Here is a 24,532-nt window from a genome sequence, read left to right on the forward strand (position 1 = left end):
CACAAATGTGGGATGACGTCAGCACGCTAGCCCAACGTCATCTTGCTCAATTTCATGTCCGATTGGGCCAGGCACGCGCCGGCCCACCAACCTAAAGATTCTGCCCCTGGAGTGTGTTCAGGAAAATCTTCTACAGCAGTATGTTTCTAGTCCATGAGAAAGGAGGCACTGCTGGGCCTGGTTCTTGGGGATGAGGTGGGCCAAGCGGATCAAGTGTCAGTAGGACATTTAGGGGACAGCAACCATTGTGTCATAAGGTTTTGCTGACTCTGGAAAAGGACACAGAGCAATCGAGAGTAAAAATAATTAACGGGGGGGGGAAGCCAACTTCAATGGGGTAAGAATGGATCTGGGCCGAATAAATTGGAGTCAAAGTTTGGTAGGAAAAACAATAGCTGAACAGTGGGCTACCTTCAAAGAAGAGAATTCAGACACGGTCAAGGTGTATTCCCACAATGGGGAAAGGTAGTGCAAACAAATCCAGAGCTCCGTGGATGACAAAAAAGACAGAAATTAAGATAAGGAAGAAAAAGTGCACTTATGGTGTCATGTAGGCAATACAATTGAGAACCAGGGTGAATATAGAAGGTATAGAGGGGAGGTGAAAATGCAAATGAGTAAAGAGGGAGTATGAAAAGAGACTGGAAGCCAACATAAAAGGGAATCTCAAAGTCTTCTTTTGGCACAAAAATAGTGAAGGGCTGGTAAAAGGAGGAGTAGGGCCATTTAGGGACAAAAAGGGGATTTACACATGGAGGCAGAGGGCATAGCTGAGGTATTAAATGAATACTTTGCTTCTGTCTTTACCAAGGAGAACAATGCTACCCTGGTCATGGTGAAAGAGGAGGTAATTCAGACACTAGAAGGATTAAAATTGATAAGGAGAAGGTATTGTATAAGCTATCTTTACTTAAAGTTGATAAGGTACCAGGACTGGATGAGATGCATCCAAGGATACTAAGGAAAGGGAGAGTGGAAATTGCATAGGCACTAGCGATAATTTTTCAGTCTCCCTTAGACTCAGGGGTGGTGCCAGAGGACTGGAGAACTGCAAATGTTACACCTTGTTCAAGAAAGGGTGTAAAGATAAGCCCAGCAACTACAGGCCAGTCAGTTTAACTTTGGTGGTGGGGAAACTTCTAGAAACAATAATTCAGGACTAAATTAATAGCCACATGCACAAATGCTGGTTAATGAAGGAAAGCCAGCATGGATTTGTTAAGGGAAAATAGTGTTTAACTCACTTGCTAGTGTTTTTTGAAGAGGTAGCAGTGAGGGTTGATGAGAGCGATGCTGTTGATGTCATTACATGGACTGCCAAAGGCATTTGATACAGAACCGTACAACAGACTTGTGAGAAAAGTTAGAGCTCGTGGAATAATAGGGAAAGTAGCAACATGGGCCTGAATCTTCTGGTCAGCATGCGGGGGCGGGCCCTGCTCGCCGATGAGTAAAATGACGCGCGGTGACATCAGCCGTGTGTCCTGACATCACCGTGTGTCACTCTGATCCTCAGTTCGGCGGGCGTGCAGCGGAGTCGGTGCACACCCACCGAACTGTCAAAGACCTATTAAGGCCATTAATTAACTAATTTAACTGATTCTCAGGGCTGCCCATCCAACCTTAAGGTTGGCGGGCCGGCGAAGAGCCCAGGCGGCCTTCGTATTTATCATGAAATCTCATCCACAGGCGGGATGAGGTTTCATGAAGTGTTTATTAATTAAATAAAACTTTTTATTAAAACTCATTGACATGTCCCAGCTCATGTGACACTGTCACATGAGGGGACAAGTCTGAATAATTTTTTTCTATTTTTGTTGAAGTTTTCATAAAGAAAATAATCTCCCTGAGGCAGCTCTGTGCCTCAGGGAGATTTCTGCACTCTTTCGCGCACATGCACGCAAGAGCACAGGCCCCGGCTCTCCCTCCTCCCCCTGCCTGCACAGGGAGCACTCAGCGCTTCTGGGTGCACGTCACGCTGGGCAGGCCTTAATTGGCCTGCCCACGCAAAATGGTGGCGTGCAGCCAATCACGGGCAGCGATCGGCTGCGCGCCCACTCCTGCCCATCCCGCCCAACGGGGAGAAAATTCTCCCCGTGGATGCTAAATTGGCTGAATGACAGAAAACAGAGAGAAGTGCTTAATGGATGTTTTTCAGACTGGTGGAAGGTTTGTAAAATTTGTGGATGATATGAAACTTGGAAACATTGTGAATGGTGAGGAGGATACCGCAGAACTTCAAAAGGACTTAGACAAGTTGGTGGAATGGGCAGACAGGTGGCAGATGAAGTTCAATTTAGAGAAATGTGAAGTGATTCGTTTTGGTAGGAAGAACATGGAGAGACAATATAGAATAAAGGGTACAACTCTAAAAGAGGTGCATGAGCAGACGTACCTGGATGTATATGTGCATAAATCATTGGAGGTGGCAGGACAGGTTGAGAGCACAGTTAAAAAAGCCTACAGTATGCTAGGCTTTATTAATAGGGGCGTAGAATACAAAAGCAAGGAGGTTATGTTGAACTTGTATAAGATACTAGTTCGGCCTCTGCTGGAGTACTGCATCCAGTTCTAGGTGCCTGAGTTTAAGAAAGATGTGAAGGCACTGGAGAGAGTGCAGAAAAGATGCAAGGGAATGGTTCCTGTGATGAGGAACTTTAGTTATGAAGAGAAGTTGGGACCATTTCACTTGGAGAAAAAAAGACTGAGAGGGGATTTGATAGAGGTATACAAAATCATGAGGGGTCTGGACAGAGTAGATAGGAAGAAACTGTTTCCACTTGTGAAAGGATCAAGAACAAGAAGGCACAGATTTAAGGTAATTTGCAAAAGAAGCAAATATGAAATGAAAAAACTTTCCTGCGCAGCGTTTGGTTAAGGTCTGGAATACGCTGCCAGAGAGTGTGGTGGAGGCAAGTTCAGTTGATGCATTCAGAAGGAATTAGGCTGTTATTTGAAAAGGAACAATGTAGCAGGGTAATGCGGAGTAGGTAAGAGAATGACACAAGGTGAAATGCTTATTCGGAGAGCCAGGGCAGACACAATGGATCGAATGGCCTCCTGCACGGTAAAAATTCTGTGAGTAAGCCATCCAGCCCATCAAGCCTACTTCACCATAAGATTATGGCTGATCTGATTGTGGCCTTCCACTTTTCTGCCCGTGCCCTAAAACCTTTGACCCCCTTGTAAATCAAAAATCTGTCTAACCCGGCCTTGAATAAATTCAATAATTCCAGCCTCCACTGCTTTCTGGGGAAGAGAATTCCAAATGGCCTTTTGAGTGAAGAAAGTCCTCCACATCTCCATATTAAGTGGGAGACACATTATTTTTAAACTGTGCCGCCTAGCCCTAGGTTCCCCCACAAGAAGAATCAATCTCTCAGTATCTACCCTGTCAAGCCTCTTCAGAATCTTATGTTTCAATAAGATTGAGTCATAGAGGTCTACGGCACAGAAAAAGGCCCATCGGGTCTGCACCAGTCAAACAAGTACCTAACTATTCTAATCCCATTTTCCAGCACTAGGCCCATAGCCTTGTATGCCATGGCATCGCAAGTGCATATCCAAATACTCCTTAAATGTTATGAGGGTTTCTGCCTCTACCACCTTTTCAGGCAGTGAGTTCCAGATTCCCACCACTCTCTGGGTGAAAAAATTCTTCCTCACATCCCCTCTAAACTTCCTGCCCCTTACCTTAAATCTATGCCCCCTGGTTATTGATCCCTCCACCAAGGGGAAAAGTTCTTCCCTGTCAACCCTATCTATGCCTCTCTTAATTTTAAGCACCTCAATCATGCCCCCCTCAATCTCCTATTCTCCAAGCAAAATAACCCCAGTCTATCCGATCTCTCCTCATAACTAAAACTCTCCAGCCCTGGCAACATCCTGGTAAATCTCCTCTGCACTCTCTCTAGTGCAATCACATCTTTCCTATAATGCAGATTCCAGAACTGCATGCAATACTCTAGCTGTGGCCTAACCAGCGTTTTATACAGTTCCAGCATAACCTCCCTGTTTTTATATTCTATGCCTCAGCTAATAAAGGTAAGTATCCCATATGCCTTCTTAACCACCTTATCTACCTGTCCCGCTACCTTAAGGGACCGGTGGACATGCACACCAAGGTCCCTCTGATCCTCGGTACTTTCCAGGGTCCTACTGTTCATCGTGTATTCCCGTGCCTTGTTTATCCTGCCCAAATGCATCACCTCACACTTATCCAGATTAAATTCCATTTGCCACTGATCAGCCCATCTGACCAGCCCGTCTATATCTTCCTGTAATCAAAGGCTATCGTCCTCACTATTTACCACCCCACCAATTTTCGTGTCATCCGCAAACTTACTGATCAACCCTCCTACATTCAATTCTAAATCGTTTATATATATCACAAACAGCAAGGGATCCAACACCAATCCCTGTGGAACCCCACTGGACACAGGCACCCAGTCACAAACACACCCCTCAACCATCACCCTCTGCTTCATGCCACTCAGCCAATTCTGGAACCAATTTGTCAAATTGCCTTTGATCCCATGGGCTTTTACCTTCGTTATCAGTCTCCCATGCGGGACCTTATCAAAAGCGTTGCTGAAGTCCAAGTAGACTACATCAAATGCATTGCCCTCATCTACACGCCTGGTCACCTCTTCGAAAAATTCAATCAAATTGGTCAGACATGACCTCCCCATAACAAAACCATACTGACTGTCCTTGATTAATCCCTGCCTCTCCAAGTGTAGATTAATTCTGTCCCCCAGAATCACCTCACCTACTTCTAAATTCCAATATCGGCCCAAACTGCTCAACTTTTCCTCACAAGACAACCTCTTCATTCCAGGAGTCAGCCTAGTGAACTTTCTCTTAACTGTTTCCAATGCAAGCATAAGTAAGGAGATCAAAACTGTACACAATATTCCATATGCGGTCTCACCAATGCGCTGTACAGTTGGAGCAAGACTTCCCTACTTTTATACTCTATCCCCCTTGTAATAAAAAGCAACATTCTATTTGCCTTTCTAATTACTTCCTGTACCTACATGCTAACATTTTGTGAGTTGTACTTTTTGTAGTTTAGAGTTAATATTACAATGGTATAGCTACTGCAGATGTGTGACTAGCGCTTGTTTCAACTTCACAATGTGTTTGGTGAAAACTTTCAAAACTGGTCGGTCCAAGGCAAACAGTCATTTTCTTGGACCTGCCTATAGTCTAAAGCAGATGGTCAAACTTGTATAAAGAGCTGGAATGGATATCAGGGTTAACTCCCTCTCTAACATCAATTATATTTACGCTGTAAGGGTTTAAGCTGTTGTACAAAAATGATGCTTTCAATTCTAAGACGCTAATGGATGGAATTTAATGTCCTCCCCTGAGGCTATTTTGGAGGCAGCTTAAATCGGCCCGGAGTGTGCCCAATGGTGATCCCGCTGCTGCCCAGATTAAGTCTGGGACGGGAAGGCTTGTGAATGACCTTCTCGTCCCAATGCCAATTGAGGCACTTAAGTGGGAAATTATGCCCAGGTAAGGGCTTCATCCTGTCGCCAATGGTATTCAACCAGCAGTGAGCAGGGCAGTCCCAATCTTGCTTGCGGGCTCTTAGGGGGGCATCTCTTGTTGTCAGGTACTCAATGCCTGATTGAGGGACCTGGCATCAGGAAGGGGTGCACCCAGAAAGCCATTCCCAGGACCTTGCCTCCGACTCCCCTCTCCCTTTCTCCTGCAACCCTTGTCCCGCAACCCCCATCCCGCCCTCACTCACCTGTGGCGTGGGGTCCCTCACTGATCCTGGGCCTCTGGTGAGTGCATTGCCAGCGGCTTCCACTGTTCCACAGTGGCACTGACAGCAATGAGGAACTACCATCCTCCGATTGGCTGGCAGCCCTATGTGGGTTGTGGGATTTCCATCCATGGGGGCCTTGATCTGCTGGCCATTTAAGAGCCTGGCTGGCACGTAAAGGAGGTGACGCCAGGCTCTCACTGGCTCTTCAGCTGGTGGCCAAGACCCCCGTCTCTTGGATTACATTCCACTGATGAGTGTGAATTCCTTTTAATTGGATAGACACTGTGGGATGAATAAAGATTTTGTAGAAATGTTATTTATTGAAGACAATCTGGCCAAATTTGAGGAATTGGGATATTGTGGTGGTCTGTGTGGATTAACTTTTTCTGTTTACCAATGTAGGACTGGATAATTGCACCAGAAGGCTATGCAGCATTTTACTGTGATGGAGAATGTTCATTTCCACTTGACTCCCACATGAATGCAACCAACCATGCGATTGTTCAGACATTGGTAAGTGTATGGTCTCCCTGACTAGGATCAGGCTGGTCCTGCATACTGCACAGCTCTTCCATGCATTTTGTCTTGTATAACAGTTTGCAGTAGTCACTCGGGTGAAACATGCATCAAATATGAAATAAATATGCACTTGTTGGCATAATATTGAAATACATCCTGCTTGTGGATCCAGCTCAATGCTGTCGTGTTTTACAATGGTATAAAAGCACCAATCACTCAAAGGGGATTGTGTAAACACATGGGTTCATTTATTTAAACTCGGCACATGAGGACAGCCATACAAAGATAGAAAGCTTGAAAACATCAGCAACAGAGCTGTGTACTCTGTTCTGCTCACAGGTCAAAGATGAAACTGAGACTGGATCACATGTCACACTTCCCCTCTAGTTATGGCATGCTGCTATAGCTTAAAGGTATATTACAACAGTTGCCAGCCAAAAAGGTTTTAAATTAGAGGAAAGATGATCCTTATGACTAGAATATTAAAGGCAAAATTCATGTTTAAATGGCTCTTCCTATGTCTCTTCAGAAATTTCTAAAAGCTCTTCTTATAGAGTGGATTACTTTGAATAGCATTGTGTACATCCTTATGTATATAAAGACTGCAGCCATTTTGCACACAGAATGATCCAACAAAGATCAAAGACATTTAATCCAAAGAACAGCACCTCTGCTCAAGTATTACCCTCTCAGTATCTCACTGAGGAGTTAGCCTAGATGACATGTTCAAATCCTGGAATGGGGTTTGAATCCACTACCAACTGAACCAAGCTGACAAATGGGAAGCTTGTAAATTCCTGTCAGGCCACTGCTATTAGGAGCGCAGGAGGGCATCACTTCTGCCTGCTAGTTTGCCCTAGAGCTGATACTGTCCCAAATCCCAGGATGGAGATGGACTTCTTACTGCTCCATGGGGGAGGAGGGTAGGGGGCCAAATATTCAGAATGGCCTGAATTTTGCAGTCAGTGGAGTGCTCATTACTGGCCTCAAAGAAAGATGTCGACAAAAATCTAGCGATCTCTGCGGCCTGCCTTTTCCTTTCCCAGAGGCAGTTTAAATCTGGTACCAGGTCAAGGGGACCTCCAGCCTTGCAGCAGCAATAATGACAGCAACAAGGTGTAGCCAATCACATTGAAGCAAAACAGGAAGTAAAAACAATGGAATCTCTTCACTTCTAATTTAAAATTTCAGATAGCTAAATAAGTGATTGTGATTGGATTAAGATAGAAGCTAAAATAAAGTTAAACCTTAAAAAAACTTAAATTGTCAAGCTTTTCTATCATAAGGGAGAAATTTGACATTTCACAAATGTAAAATTTAGCTTTTTAGGACCTATAAGCGATGTCCCTCTTTTATTGTTGTTGTTGTACACGGCCTATTCATTGAAGTGTGTGGGACCTTTAAATTTTTTTGAGTGACCACACGTGTGGTAACTTAAAGGGGTCAATTTATGTTTGGTCTGTGCAGAAGCTTCTGGGTTGCTGCGCGGCTGCACAGCTTAGTGGGAATATTGCCAGTGAGGGTATTTAGCAGTAATTATCAACTTAGAATGCCATCAAAAACCCAGTTACATCTCATTCAATAAGTGGAACTTTTTCAAGGGTCTTTACAGTGAGACCAACAGTATAAGATTGAAAGTTCATGTTAACTCATAAATTTACCAAAGATTATTGGGGTTTAGAAATTTAGCGAACCTTAGAATTACCTGATAGCAACTTCTAGATTTCTATGTTATCCTGTGCATGTGCAGACTGTTAACAGGATCCACGCCAGTTTTTGAAGTCAAAACTAGGACAACTTCCTTGCTGAGAGAGTTTATTGACTTTGTTTAGTGTCAACACTCCTCACCTCTACCCAGTGCCCCAGCTATCCCCTATTTATGTGTGTACAAATACCCATGTCCTGTTTCCCTTGACAATGTAATTGACATTAACAAACCTTAACAATGTAATTGATAAGGCATTGCCACAGACTCCCAAAGTCATTGCCAGGTTCGTGTAATTGTTCCACATAATTTAACCCCAGGAGTGCAGATAGTACAGTACCAAATGCTGTCTGCTTTGTTGTCAATACTTCACAAAATCAGGGCTATTATTTTAAGGTAATTGACCTAACAATCACTTTACAATAAAATACAATTCAAAAATTGGTCGTATGGGCCCCACCTGATCTGCCATCCTGGAAAGCAGCATGGCCCTGCATCATTCTTCCATGCTTTCCTGTTGAAGGCAAAGGAGGTGGAACTGGGGGGTCTTTTGGTAGGTGGCATCACCTTGTCAGTCATGCCTCCTAATCTGAAATGAGCACTGGGTAAACCTGGCAGAAACAAGGAGCATCCATCCTGCAGTCTGATTTCTGAAACAACCATAAAAAGGGGAAGAGACTCTGTGGAACCAATCCTTGCCCCGAATTCCTCTAAGGTTGACCTTGATAAGGGCCTTTATGTCAATATAGTTCAGGTATTTTTGTATATGAATTTTTTCTAGGCATTGAGTCTTGACACTTTCAGGCAGTATGATAGGATTAATGGAAAATTTTCTGATGCACTGATTAAGCAAGCTTTCTGAAGTACTGGCCAAAGAGTAGCATTGATGAACAATGAACCTGGTGTACAAAACTAACAGGAGGAGAGAAGAAAATTGGGTAGTCGTGCATTGGAAGAAAAAAGCTGAAAAAAAAGATTTAAAATATTTTATTCTCTTAACAGGCTCATCTGTTAAAGCCAGAAGCAGTTCCAAAACCATGCTGTGCACCAACCAAACTCAGTGCCACTTCAGTACTCTACTTTGACGAGAAATACAATGTGATATTAAAAAAGTACCGGAACATGGTGGCAAAGTCATGTGGCTGTCAATAAAAAGTATCCATATGTGGTGCAATTGTGCTTGGTCAAATATTCAAAACATTAGGCGGCTGGAAGAATAACATCGGAAAAAAAGACCCGGTGAACAAGGCACTGCAGGTTCCCATGTTACCTAATGACATAATATCTAATATATCACAATTTGATTTAGTTCTTCACAATAGAATGTCATCTTTGAAGCCTTTAGATATATTTTTCATGGTTCAAAATACTGTACCCAAGCATACCAAAGCACTTGCACTTCAACACAAGACAAGAAACTTTTTATTAATATTTGTGATAATATCAGATTACATTGATTTTTTGTTTTGCCCATGTATAAAAAAAATAGACAATGTGGAGAAAGGAGACATTGATTTATCCTGCTGGTGACTGAGACTCTATAATCCACTGGTGGAGAATACTGCACACCCTATTCTCCCCATTGTGTACATTCTCTTACTACAACAGACATTTCTGTATATTACTTTGATTGACACAGCACTACTGATTGAAAAAACATAACTTAAAGTAACTTTTTAATAAATTTAATCCTCACTTTTGCGTTTCAATTTTTGCTTATGTCAGAAACCGGGTAGACCCTAAAGTATCATTGAGATGCTTCTTTACCGCGAGCCATGTCACTTATTACTGAAAGACTCATTGCTTCTTATTGTGTTTTATTTAGATATTGCCCATTCAATATTCATGGAATTATAAGTACTTTACGATCTTGAACTCTAGTCCCCAAGTGGATGAGATTTTATGGAATCAAGTTACCTTTTTGATGACTTGCAGTAAGAAAAATAAATACAGTGTAGCTTTTCCTAAAATGATATTTAGAAAATCCACACCACAGCATCACCATGCACATCGAGAAACAGCTAAACAATTTGGTGCAATTTACCACCAAAATTCCCTCAACTTCTCCTCGACTGTCTAAGACGAAAACTGGTTAAATTGGGAATAAAAAAAGACAAAATACAAGTGGATCAATTTTAGTTTTGGCTTAAAAAAAGGCCAGCAGCGACTAGAAGAAGTTACTTTTAGCATATCGGACTTCCATTGTTTATTTTGTAATCAAAAACATTCTAAAAGAACTCTACACTGGTGAGAAATTTCTGTTATTTCACTGTTACATCATGGACTCTGTGGAGAGCTTTAGTTTGGGTCTTTCCTCACATTGTTCCATTAGCATCAGAGACAGATGGATACTCAGCTAATCTCGACTGTTCTCAGTTTTGGTATCCGCTTGATCCTGAATTATGATGATTGTGATTTATTATTGAGCAAGTTGACAAACTTAAATGGTGGCAACCATGTATCCAATAGGGTTACCAGCCATTAAAATAAGTGGCCCATTAGCACCAAAGGTAAAGAGCTGGACTTGTGTTGTAAACCCAAGTTTGAATATTAAGCATTGCTAACACTCATAACACACTGACTTTTCCCATGAATAGAATTCCATTGTTATAGGCTGAACCTTTTAGATGTGGTGCCTCATGTTAATGAAACAGTTCATCTTATGACTGTAGTATAGCGTCTGGCACATACAGGGTTAACATGGGACTAAGTACAGTACCACCCACACAATGATGTAAGAGAACACATAATGCATACCTAGGGGTCAGATTACTGATGGACAGAGCCGTGTGTAAACAAGCATGGAGACAGCTCCTAGCTTGAACCCTCTACTGCGTATATGTACATAGTTCTTGTAGTTAACAAGTACAAACAGTTAACCTACTTAAGACTACAAAGGCTTCGCTAAAACCTACTGAATGGTATCCAAGACCTTACAACAATGAAAAGGAGAATTATCAAGCAACATTCCAGTATCTTGTCTCGCAATGCATGTCACTACTGAGCTTTTATGAAGGAATACATGGAATAGTCCAAGTCCCAGACTCCTGATCTTCCATGAAATCAGAAGGCAACAAATAAGTGAATACGAAAGGAGTAATAGTATAATAATTAAGTTGGGGTAATTTGCATCTCATGAGACAATATTTCATAGGTTTGTCCAGTATGATAACTCCAGCCACTGAAATAATGGAAAAGTAAAGTTCTCAATAACTGATATTACTGCTACCTCATTTCCTGTAACCATTGTATTTCCAGTTTTACTACTTTCTTACATTAAAAATCAAATTTGTTCTTTTTTTAATGAGCTTTATTGATTCATCAAGTTCAATTTACTGTGGCCAAAGCATATCTGACACAGATACAGTATCTTTAGCACGGAAAAATTGTTAAAATCAGGAAAGAAAATCACCCAATATTTCTTTTGTGATTATGTGACAGATGGAGTGAAACCTGCAATTCTCCATACCATGATTTTCCAATCTTAGCCATGTTGCCAAGGGGAACACAAAGCCAAAATCAAAACGTTACCTGAAACCAATATGGTGCACCTGTTAAAATGTGAGTTTGGCAGGGCCTGCAAGTCTGCCAGGGTATATGGAAATCAGATGTAACACCACAAAAGCCAAGGCTCTAGTGATGCTCTTGGATGTAGTTTCAGTTGTCCTGGAAGATAAATTATAATGTAACCAATACAGTGGTTTGTGAGGAAACTGAATTCTTCCTCATATTCAAGCACGGATAGTAGAGTTTGACATGTGAGAATGCAGACTTCCCTCATCCCATCTTCTTTTATGAACGCACATGATGGATTCTGCAGGAAGTTGCTGGCGATTCTCTCACTCTCCAATGAGAAAAAGTAAAAATGCATTGTGGTGGCACGCCAATCCCACCAATGTAGCCAATAAGAGCCTGCAATAAAACTACATGGCTCTACATATGTTCACTGTCTTCCCATTGTCAATACCAGTTTTAAGAATTGAAACAGCTTACAGGAGAACCAGCTCTTTTCATATTTAAAATGGGAACCTTAGTATGACCTGCTAACAGTTGGCTTTAACTATAAATACTTGCCTTTCTTAACAAGAAGTTCCCTTAATACTATGGCTAATGCTCATCCAAGCATGTTTTCAAGATATTTTCTGATAATTGATTGGCTAACTCCGTGTAAAGAGTTGTGATGGATGCAGTTTGCCACTTTTATCTAGATTCAAGCCTTTTGCCTTCAGGTATATGACTGAAATCCTTTCTGCTAGGATTTGACTAGTGTTGATAGTCCTATGGTTAGATTTGCTGCAACCGTTCAAAGAGTGATATTCCTGCTTGCTAGAGCAGATCAAGATTAGCAAATGAACATTGAAACATTAACAATGTGAACTGTATCACTATAAAGTTAACAGAAATGAACACACAATCTGAGCACAAATTGCACCTGAAATTGTGCTAGTTTTCAAAAGCCTATTCTGCCCAATGTTCACTCTAACTCATTTGCAAATCACCAAATGTAAAACTGTCCATAGACCATTTGTAATCGGGCAGCATTTTAGAATGTTTTTTTTTAAACGTTGGATTTTTTAAAAATTCCTTTATATTTAAGACTGGTAACCTGGTGCAATTTTATTATTGCAGCTGAAAATGTGTTTAGCACAAAAAAAAAGTATTTTTAATCTAGCCCATCACCCTAAAGCAACCTGATTTTAAATAACTGAAAATGATTTTTAAAAAATCTGTGCAGAACTATTTATCAGATACTTTGGTGTACAGTATTCAGTTTCTTTAAGAAAAGTTTAAAAGCTTTAAAAACATATCTATTAATGCCTTTGCCTCTTTAAATAAAGGACAGCTTTATTTTAAGAGCAAATGGGTGCAATCAGTGGAAACCCATATTGATCATGCATTTGAGTTGTGGGCCTGGACAGATTTGTGGCTGGGGCAGCTAGTGCAAAATATCATGAGAACTCAATCTGTGCTAGATCTAATTTACACTGTCACCAAGGCCAATATATTTTGCCTAGTGTAAGGTTCTGAAATTACCCAAATTAAGTCAATAATAACAACAACTTGCATTTATAAAGCACTTTTAATATAGTAACAGTGTTATCAGGCAAAATTTGACACTAAGCCACATAGTGAGATATTAGGAAGGATAACCAAAGGCTTCATTAAAGAGGTCAGCTTCAAGGAGCATTTCACAGGAGGAAAGAGAGGTGGAAAGGTTTAAGAGGCAAATTCCAGAGCTTAGGACATAGACATCTGAAGGCACAGCTGCCAGTGGTGGCGTGAAGGAAATTGGGGATGCTTGTAGGTCTGAAGAGGTTACAGAGATTGAGAGGAATGGTGTCATGAAGGGATTTGAATGCATAATGATGGGAATGTTAATTCGAGGCATTTCTGGACCAGGAGCCAATGTAGGTTAGTGAGCACAGGTGCACCGTCCCACCTGCTTCCCTACCACCCTACCCACATACCACCCTACCACCATACTACCCTACCACTTACCTGACCCACCTACCCACCCTACCACCCTGCCCATTCACCCATTCATCCAATTCACCCATTCACTGACACTGAATATTTAAACTTACCTTACAGCAGCTGGTGCTGTAAAAAGGTGGTGTGCCTTATCTCGCACCCCACACCCCCCGATACTACGGTGCTGTGAAGCTTTTTATGGGACTGTACACTCCTCATTTCTGAAGAAGCTGGCCTCGAAAGACCCAGCCAGAATTGCAGAGCAATGCTGGGGCACAGAAGAGTGGAAGCAGAGTGGCAATACTATGCTGATTGCCGCTTTGTGGAAGATCTGGGCCATAGTATATTCAGACAAAATGAAGGAAAAGGCTGGGGACAATGTTTAGTTAAGATGCTAATAAGTTTGCTTTGATGTTGTTTCTTCACAGACTGTAAATTGAAATTCAACTTGTTTCAGCAATTAAAAATCATCTCACACCTATTGTGTTGGAAAGTCTTTTGTCTTTTTTGGCTGTGAAAAGAGACATGTTTAAAAATAGTACCCTGTTCATTGCCAGAAGGTTGCCTTCAGGATCCATGGGAAATGCTCTGTAAACTGCCTGAAATGTGGCCAAAATGGTGTTTCAATTTGAAAGTTGCCTATTCAATATAAAGCTCAGCCTTTGAATTGAATGTTGGGAAGTGACTGGAAAGTTAGATTCTCAATTAATCAACAAAGACCTCCAAGCTAATTAAGCCATTGGCTTGAAGCCAATTAAGGCATAAAACTTCTAAGTTAGTTACACCATGAAGGCTAAATGAGACATTCCTCATTTGTGTTATGAAAATATTTGGAAGGAGCTCAAACCCTGGGAATGGCTCTTAATGAAATACAAATGTGTCATGTCCCCTCATATTTGGGTGAGATTTCTTGATGGATAAGCAAGGTAGGTTATAAAGTGGTAAAGTGGAATCACACAGTCATACAAATATATGAAAATGCCAAGAAAGGATCAACTGGTCTATCTAGCTTGTCTCATAAAGTTAAATGCCTTATGCGCTGCCAACCTGGAGCCATGTAATCTCCTGGGAAACACAAGAACCCCAGATAAAAACCCAGGCCAATTAGGGGGAAAAAAATTAGAAAATTCATTTCCAACTCTGAGGGGATTGAAACTAGTCCAAGAGATTACATCTACCCTGATTTACATTATATTACATTATGAGTTACAAGGTAAGGTAACCTCCATCTCAGCCAGAAACAGGCCCAGTTCACTTTTGAAGGGATATAGTGAATCAGTGCATACTGCAAAAGTTGGCAAACTGTTGCACAGGTACTCTGTGGGAAAAGAGGAACTGCCTAACATCCAAACTAGTTGTCCCTTACATAAGCATACCTCAAAGTCCTTCTTAACCAATCCAGCTTAACTAATTACTCAACATAGACACAATCTAGCTCCTTCTTCATTCTGTAAACCTTGATCAAATTGCCCAAGTCTATGCATCTCTGAATTATACCTATCCAGCTCTTTGATCCTTGGGTAACTATGGTTTTTTACTATGGGAATCAATATTCTGGCCCTTGTTTGTACCCTTCTCAATATCCCCCACCATGAGACGATCAAAAGTGGACACAGTTCTCTAACCAGAGCCCATCCAAAGTCTGGTACAAGGACAAAATGTTTTGCTTTATTTTGTAATGAATTATCCTGTGATCACAACCGAGAATCCCGTTTGCTTCAGCAATAGTTTCACAGCATTAATCAGTCTTAAGATGTTCAAGTTTAACTAAGCTGATATTTCTCAGAAAACTTACTGATTGTTGAGGATATGAGATTTGAGATTTGAGATTGTGGAAACTTTCTAACATGTCACTTCGATTAGCCGGTTGTACAGAAGGAGTTTTCCCTAAGGGAGGTACTTTGGTAGCAGTACTCTCTGTAATAGTGATAAAAGAAGAAACATTCTTTCTTTGGCTGTCCAAGATTTCCTCTGTTTCTCCTTGTAGTTAGGAGATTTTCTTTGTAGTAATCTTTACCTAGCTTTACCTTCAACACACAGAGGAATAAGTTAATTAGTGGTTACACCAGCCAGTTTCAGGCAGAGTTAAGTGTATCACTTAATATACAAATATCTGGGATCAGGGAAAATAAACATTATGCTAGCTCAGATATCATCAATCATAAGTAAAGTGGGTTTAGATAGAACCAAGAATCCAAGTGGAACAGATAACCTGAGTGCTGATGGGACTCATTGACTCAATGCTCCAGAAGTTAATGCCATCATCCCAGGAAAGGAAAGAGATCATCTCACTATGCAACTCGTATGGAAATGGTCATATAAACTCTGCAACATTGCCAACCATCAGCATCTGAACATTCATCTATCCAATAGATTGATTCTCTAAGGCTGTGAATTTGCTGACTGTCTAAGGAGTTGGTAATTTCACCAATTTACAATTGTTTAATCTACTGGTGTCAGCTTTGATAGTCATTGGTGCCGTTAACGATGAACTATGATGAAACTACTGGCTTGTCTTTATAATCTCTGCTCCTCATTTTGTTAAATAACTGTCCATTATTGTTGCAATTCAAACTGCTATGTAACACTAGCAGGCCACATCAATTGATATCTCTTAATTGATCATTAACTCGATGTTTAAATTGTGGTTTGGTAGACAATAAATGGTTGTTAGTGCATGGCTTGTTTTTTTTACAAAGGACAATTTAATTTTACTTACAAAAATGGAGCATCACACGTTTGCTTCTTCCAGGCGAAGACAGTAGAAAGTTGTTCAACGCTTGCTGCAATTCCATTTCACACTGCAATGGAATGCATTCTTGCTCCTTTTGTAATTTAGTCCAGCTTGACGAAGCTGATATCTTTAGTGTATTATCTGAAGCACTGGCCACACAGGTTGAGGCCATATTTCCAGATCAGACTGTGTCTTGTCTGACTTCTTCCTTGATAATTCCACAAGGGTTACTTTCACTTGTGGCTTCTCAGTATCCTTATCAAGAGTTAGTGAAATCAACTCAAATTCAATCTGAACTAGTTAATGTCAGATGGTTTGGTGAGCTACTTAAGCATTATTCATGCCTAGAGCTAAAACTGGATGTAAAATATCAAACTGTTCCTTATTAAGGAGTTAAACAAGGCATGTATTTGCCAGGATACTGAAACCCAGAATTCTTCTTACAAGATAGAAATTAGAACATAGGCTGATAGAGTCTTTTGAAACCGGAAGTTGTGCAGGTGGTAAGGTTTACAAAGAGAAACCTCCAAGAGCTTTCCTGAGGCTGAAATTAGGAATGTTGCAGGAGATATTAGAAGACATCTTGTTTAAGTCAAGTAAGGTAACTCACTGGCGTGAGTCAAGTGTGGCATATTTTCTACTTTGTACCACTGCAAGTACTGTTTGAATTCAGTGAGCCATTCCTACCTGACACTGTTTGTTTGCCTTCTTGTGAAACATAGCAGCTTATTGATTCTATAGAATCATAGAATAATACAATACTTTAGGTTTTTTGACCCATCAAGTCTACATTGGCTCTTTCAAAGTGCAATCCAATTAGTCCCACACTCTTGCTCTTTCCCCATATCCTGTATTTTTTCTCTTTCAAGTGCTTTTCCAATTATCTTTTGAAGGCTATTATTAAATCTGATCAACTGCCCTATCAGGCATTGCATTCCAAATCCTAACCACTCATATAAAAAAAGCTTTTCCTCCTATTGCCTCTGGTTTTTTTTTTGCCAATCACTAAATTTGTGCCCTCTGGTTGTCGATCCGTCCGTCATTGGAAACAGTTTCTCTTTATCTACTCTATCTAAATCCTTCATGATTTTAACACTTCTATCAAATCTCCTCCTAACCTTCTCTAAGGGGAACCTCCTCAACTTCTCCAGTCTATTCAAATAATTGTAATTCCTCATCCCCAGAGCAATTCTAATAAATCTCTTATGTACTCTCTCCAAAAGCTTCATGTGCTCCCTAAAGTTTGCTAGACAGAATTGAACACGCTGCTCCAGCTAGGACCAAACTATTGTTATCTATAAGTTAAGCATAACTTATTGGCTTTTGCATACTGTGCCTCTATTTAAAAAATCCAGGATCCCAATTAGACCGAGCCTGAGCTCACGAAATGTATGCTCAATCTGCTTTCAGAGTGATTGAAGCACTACGTGTGGGATTTTAAAAAAAAAATCATTCATGGGATGTGGGCTTCACTGGTTGGGCCAGCATTCATTACCCATCCCTAGTTGCCCTTGAGAAGCTGGTGGTGAGCTGCCTTCTTCAACCGCCGCAGTCCATGTGGCGTAGGTACACCCACAGTGCTATTAGGAAGGGAGTTCCAGGATTTTGACCCAGTGACAGAGAAGGAATGGCAATATATTTCCAAGTCAGGATGGTGTGTGACTTAGAGGGAGACTACCAGGTGGTGGTGTTCCCATGTGCCTGCTGCCCTGGTCCTTCTATATGATAGTGGTCGTGGCTTTGGAAGGTATTGTCTAAGGAGCCTTGGTGAGTTCCTGCGGTGTATCTTGTAGATGGTACACACTGCTGCCACTGTACATCGGTGGTGAAGGAAGTGAATGTTTGTGGAAGGGGTGCCAATCAAACGGGCTGCTTTTTTCCTGGATGGTGTCAAGTTTCTTGAATGTTGTTGGAGCTGCACTCATCCAGGCAAGTGAAGAGTATTCCATCACACTCCTGACTTGAGCCTTGTAGATTGTGGACAGGATTTATACAATGCACAAATATTCACTTCATATCATGAGGGATATCATTGTTGCACATTCAAGCTATAACATCAAGAAGATAGATGTTGGGCAGTGTGAGTCAACTCCCATAAAGGTTAGATTATCAGACTGCTGTATGGAGTAAATGAGGCTAGTGAACCCAAGAAGGGATCTACAGCAGGTTTGAGTATGTAACAGTGTGCCTAAATCCCTTTGTTCATCTACCCCTCCTGTCCATAGTTCCCACTTCAGACACATTACCATCTACATCTTTACATCCAAAGTTTACTGCTTGATACTTATTACTTAAATCTCCATCTGTCATTGTTCTACCACCCTCAATTGAATCCATATGTAGATATATTTTGGAATTTCACCATGCCTCTTAGCTTACAATGGGATACAAATTTGAATATGCTTCACTCTTTTACCAAAATCTAATCATTTATATATTGAGCACTAGGACCTCAGCACCCAACCCTGAGGATAACCTCGTCACTGCCTGTCAATCCACAAATGTCTCTTATCCCAATTCTCTGCTTCCTACTTATTGGTCAATTTGCCTCCAATTCCACATACATCAGTTTTGATCATTAAAGTCTTGTGCGACATCATCTCAAATGCCTTTAGCAAGTTTATGAATGTGACATCCATTGGTCCTCCTTAATTCACTACCTCAGTGTCTCTGTCAAAAAGGTACTGATTAGTTAAACATAACCAACATTTCACATATCATGCTGACTGCAGTCAGCTTATGTTTCTCTCATCTCATGAGATTCCAGCCTCATTTATCTCATATCGTTCTGTTTGTTGAAATAAGCATTAAAAGCAAAGAATGATTAATTATGGATACATAAGTACATAAGAGATGGGAGCAGGAGGAGGCCAATTCAGCCCTGCTCTGCCATTCAATAAGATCTGATCTGTTTGTGGCCTCAACTTCACTCTCCTGCCTAACCATTGACTCCCTTACATATCAAAAATCTGTCTAACTCAGCCTTGAAGTATTCGATGACCCAGCCTTCACTGCTCTCTGGGGTGGAGAACTCCAAAAATTAACTACCAATTTATTTTTATTACCCAGATGTTGTATCAGATTACTGTCGTAGCCTACTTTTGCCACTAAATTGTTTACATATGTGAAGAGCAGCATCAAGTGGCTGAAAAAGGATACTGCAATAGTACTATGGTGCCCCAGTTGATCATTATACTTCCCCCCCTCCCAGGCCAAAATATTTTGAGATTTTAGGAGCATAACTGACACATTCATGAAAAAATAGAACATTTTCCTGTTACCTTTAATTAGGGTGTGAAATTGTCATGTATAATTATGTATTTAGTTCAGCTTATAGCTATCCATACACACACATGCATGCTCATTGTTAAGTTTCAATAGCTCCTTGATAACAAAGACAGAGACCAAGGGCAGAATTTTGCCGTCAGTGAGCAGGGGGCGGGGCCAGCTCGCCGACGCGTCAAATGACGCGGGATGACATCATCCCGGCCTATTTAAATTTTCAGAAAGGCGGGGGCACAGCAAAATCAGCTGCGGGCCTGCCGACCTGTCAATGGCCAATTGAGGCCATTGACAGGATCATTAAAACAATTAAAGGACCTGCCCGTCCATCCTTAAGGTTGGTGGGCAGGCCAGGAGTCCCGGCGGCAAATAGAGAAAACGTTAAACCTCATCCAGCGGCGGGATGAGGTTTCATGCAGGGTTTTAAAAATTTTAATAAAGTTAGTATGTAAATTATGAACATGTCCCATCTCATGTGACATTGTCACATGAGGGGGACATGTTAGGGAATTTTTTTTTCTCTATTTTTAACATTTTTCAGAGTGTAAGTGATCTCCCCGAGGCTGCACTTAGCCTCAGGGGGATGTGCGCTCTTTCCTGCACATGCGAAAAAGAGCTCACTCTTGGTTTTGGGGAATCCCCCCTGCCCGCACAGGAAGCGCATAGCGCTTCCCGCCGGATGTCACACTGGGCGGGCCTTAATTGGCCAGCCCACCTAAAATGACGAGGGGGCCCGCTTCTCTGGCAGGGATTGGCTCCCCACCCGCCCGACAGGCAGGCAGAAAATTCTGCCCTGTGTCTTTACTTCTGCAAACAGAGTTTTATTCTGATGACATAAAACTCCACAGACAGCTTGTCTCACCTGTTTCCTCTTTATATACACAGCCATTGACGTACTTAGCTTGTTAATTTACAATTACCCACTTAAACACTCCTTGACAGTTAACTGTTTCCTTCCCTAACACTCATGTCTCTTCAAATCCTCAATGCCCTTCGTTTCCTGTATTAAGTTGATTGAATTTTTCCAAATAGCTGCTATTTTCAGCTCACAGCTACTGATCACCTCCGCTATTGAAGGTGGGTGGAGGTAATGTTCTTGCCCATGTTAGTTAGTCTGTTTCTGTAAACAAAATATATCAAAAATGAATGGACAGGTTTCAATGAAACTTGGTACACTGGCATAGCTCAAAGAAGAACTGATTAGTTTTAGACAAAGATATGAATCCAGATCCTGAAATGTTTTATAAAAATCCTTTTAACGTAGAGCAAATTGGCTTTTTTTTTTAGAATGTTGTGGATTGTCTGAGCTGCTGTGGAACAGTGTCACAGCTGCGATAAAGTGAGCAGAGATTTCAGAGCAGGTTGTTAAATGTGAATTGGCCTGAAGTCTCCTCAGTTAGAAGGAAGTTCTTAATAAAAAATTTTTTGTCAGCTTTGTAGTTAGAGACCATCAACCAGGCAGGGAAAAGTCTCAAGAAAGAGCTGCATAATTGTAATAACGTTGAGTTAACACAATGTGGCAGAGGCTGGAGCCTCTGTGTGCTCTCTTCGCTTGACTGATTTGCTTCTTTCAGAAATACAAGCAGGAAGCACTTGCTAACATTGACAAATGTTGATAATAGCTCATGCTCAGCTTCAATACAGAAACAGAACAAATAAACCAGATATAACTATTTCACAATCCAACCTCAGTACAGAATGAAATTACCTTTTTTGTGACATTATCTCACTAATGCTGAATCTATGCTTCATATGTTAATCATGAATGTTGATTTTTTTAATCTTGTATTTTGCTCACAAGACCAAGTTCTGATTAAGGGGCAGAATTTTCCCCTCGTCGGGTGGGGGGGAAGTTTAGGAGCAGGTGCATGGAGGTGCGCTTCCGACCAGCGCCCCCATTTTACGTGGGCGGGCCAATTAAGGCCCACCCAGCATGACGCCTGCCAGGATAAGGTTGGATGGGCAGGTCCACTAATCACTTTAATGACTTTTGTCAATGACCTCAATTGGCCGTTGACAGGTCAGCAGGCGCACAGCTGATTCTGCTGAGCCCCTGCCTACCTGAAAATTTAAATGGGGCGGGGTGACATCGGGAGTTCCGCCCAATGTCATCCCACGTCATTTTACGTGTTGGCGAGCAGGCCCCGCCTCCTGCTCAAATGCTGGCCAAGAGCTTCCTTCAGTCCTTTAGGTATCACCGTTCCAGAAATCCAAACTTACTTTCTTTCCATCATATAGATTCAGTTACTCTTAAATAAGTGCTGTTTCCCCACCTTAGCCACCTTTTCAGGAATATGTAACAAAAACAAAATGCTGGGAATACACAGAACAGAATTTTGATGAGAGGTCATCGACCTGAAGCATTGAGGGGAATTTTATGCCCTCTTTCATGGCATATTTGGAGGTGGGGAGGGAATTTAATCAGGCACAAGGGTGGCATGTGAGGACCCCACTGCCTTCCCACCTTTGCCAAAATTAAGTCTGGGGCGGGAAGGCCAGTGTTTCTCAGTCCATTGTGGAGTTTTACTTGGAGCTGGTGTACTTGGTCACCGCCTTTGTCCCTTCCGACACGGCGTGCTTGGCCAGTTCCCCAGGCAGCAGCAGGCCCAAGGTGGTCACCACCCGTGATGAGCTCAAAAATATCGTTCACGAATGAGTTCATGATGCTCTTGGCCTTGGAGGAGATGCCGGTGTCGGGATGAGCCTGCTTCATCACTTTGTAGATGTAGATGGAGTAACTCTCCTTCCTCGACCCTTCGCTTCCGTTTTCTTTAAGGCTTTCTTGGCTCCCTTCTCGGGAGCTGGTTTCTTCTCATCAACCATCTTCAATGTCGGATTATCCACCCAGCCACCAATTGAGGCCCTTAAGTGATCAAATAATGGCCACTGAGGGGCTTCATCCCGCTGCCACTGTTACTAAACCAGATGTTGGTGGGTCTGTCGCCACTTGAGGAGCAGGACAAGCAAACCTGTGCTGCTTGCTCGTGGTCTCCAAGGGGCTCTCTCATTCAAAGACACTCATGCCACTCCTTGGTCCTGGGCCTCCAGCTGTTGTCACCCCCACAGCAGTCACTGCCACCTTGTTGACACACTTGAGCAAAAGAGCTGCTGGCCTCTGAATGGCTGGCAGCTTTCACAGTGAGCAGGATTTCCACCCCCCAGGGTCATTAATCCCGGGACTAATCCTGAGAGGCACTCACTGCCGGCAGACCTTCCCAGAGGAGGCAACACCGGTCTCTCGCTGCCCCACCAGCTGGCAAGCAAGACCTCCTTAAAATCCCCTCTCCCCCGTTAACGATGTTACTCTCTGACCTGCTGAGTATTTCCAACATTTTCTGTTTTATTTCAGATTCCGAGTATCCGCAGTATTTTTGCTTTTGTTGCAGAATCAAATGACTGATTCGTAGAAGCAGCAAAGAAGACTTGGCAATTTTCTGGTTGCATTGATGGCCTGTGCACATTGATTAAGACTCCCAATTATATTTAAATAGGAATTTTGACAGATCCTGTGACATTTTCCGCTCTGGCTGCATTGCAAACCCACTTGAAATAATTGTGGATGGTCTTGGCTGTGGGAGTATGCTTCTTACAAGTGTCACTGTTTAATCATTTGGTTGGCAAGTTAGGGTTTTGCTTTGCATATTGTTTTATCTGGTATTTCTGTTGCTACTGTGTTTACATCTGATTTCTGCATTGCACAATCTTTATTTCCAAATCTATTTCTAACAGCTATCCTGCTAGTTCATTTCCAGCAACCAAAGCGGTCAGGACAGAACAAAAACAAAAATTGCTGGAAAAACTCAGCAGGTCCTCAGCATCCGCAGTATTTTGCTTTTATATTATGGTCAGGACGGGAAGTGCTTTAGGTGTTCTAATGCAATGGCTCTCAAACTGGGGTCTGCGGACCCCTGGAGACAATCAGTAGGGGCTGCGAAATAATTGAGAGGTGGGCAGGTGGCGAAGGGCTTGGCACAAGCCAGGAGGCAGAAATGGAGCACAGCTGCAGTGCAGAGTGGGCTGTCTCATCTAGGAGGGGAGGGCGCATGTAGGAGCATTGACAGTGGCATGAAGATGCAGTTGCCAAGACTGGTGGTGGTGTCAGATGACTCAGCCCTTATTCAAGTTTTTAAAAATATTTAAATACTACATGCTGTTTATGAGACAAAGGTACACCCATATCACTGATCCTAAAAGCATTATTAAAACAGTCATTAAATGCAATACTTTCATAGTATCAGTATTATATAGTATTATAATTTAGAGAGTGGATTTACGATTACTAATCCATTGGAAAGGGGATCCTTCAACCAAAAAAGTTTGAGAACCATTGGTCTAATGACACTCTTGGATTTAAAGAAGCAAGGTCAGTTTTGAGAAAACAGGAAATCTAAGTCCCCTGTGCTCCACATGTTATGGACGCAACCATCCTTACATCGGAACCCACACTTATGGCCCAGACAGTGCTTCCATGGCTTGTTACACAACACCTGCCTTCAGCACCTCCATTTCTCAAAGGTGGCTGTCACATAGTTATATCAACTCTGAGAGATTGATGTCTTGTACCAAGATGGCTCTACCCTTGGACATGTATTGAGCTGTGATGCCACCCCAATCTCCCAGTTGTAAGATTTTGTTAATATACTAATTTTAGGATTTTATATTAATTAGGGCTAGCATTTAGGGATCTCATATTAATCACATTTTAAACTATCTTAAGTTCTTGCAACAGTTAAGTTGATCAGGCTGCCAGCAATTCAAGGCTGTCAATACTGTGTGAAGAACTGTCTCGCTGATAAGAGTTAGCTTCCCATCTTGTCTGGAGTGTTCACAGACAGCAACCCTTTGTTTTGAAGTCACACTCAAAACCTCCTAAGAAACCTCAACATGAATCACTCCCGATAGTGACAAATGCTAGTACCAGCACATATACTTTTTAATTAGAATTGTTTACTAACACATTCAAGTATATAGAAAGTCATTTAAAACAACTTCTTTGCTCATCTGTCCTCTTTTACCCTAAGAGACACCATTTAATCCT

General features: G+C 41.8%; 1 protein-coding gene across 2 annotated transcripts in view; it reads left to right on the plus strand.

Moving 5' to 3' along the window:
* Positions 1 to 9,701, plus strand: part of LOC144695943 (bone morphogenetic protein 7-like) — a 71,610-nt gene extending 61,909 nt beyond the window's left edge. For both annotated transcript variants that reach the window (XM_078567042.1, XM_078567043.1), the window contains exons 6-7: positions 6,185 to 6,295; positions 9,009 to 9,701. In XM_078567042.1, coding sequence (XP_078423168.1) covers positions 6,185 to 6,295; positions 9,009 to 9,158 — 261 coding nt within the window. In that variant the 3' untranslated portion in view covers positions 9,159 to 9,701. The remainder of the gene's footprint in view (positions 1 to 6,184; positions 6,296 to 9,008) is intronic.
* The last annotated feature ends 14,831 nt before the right edge of the window (positions 9,702 to 24,532 follow it).

Source organism: Cetorhinus maximus, chromosome 21 (assembly GCF_964194155.1).
Source record: "Cetorhinus maximus chromosome 21, sCetMax3.hap1.1, whole genome shotgun sequence".
NCBI lineage: Eukaryota > Metazoa > Chordata > Chondrichthyes > Lamniformes > Cetorhinidae > Cetorhinus > Cetorhinus maximus.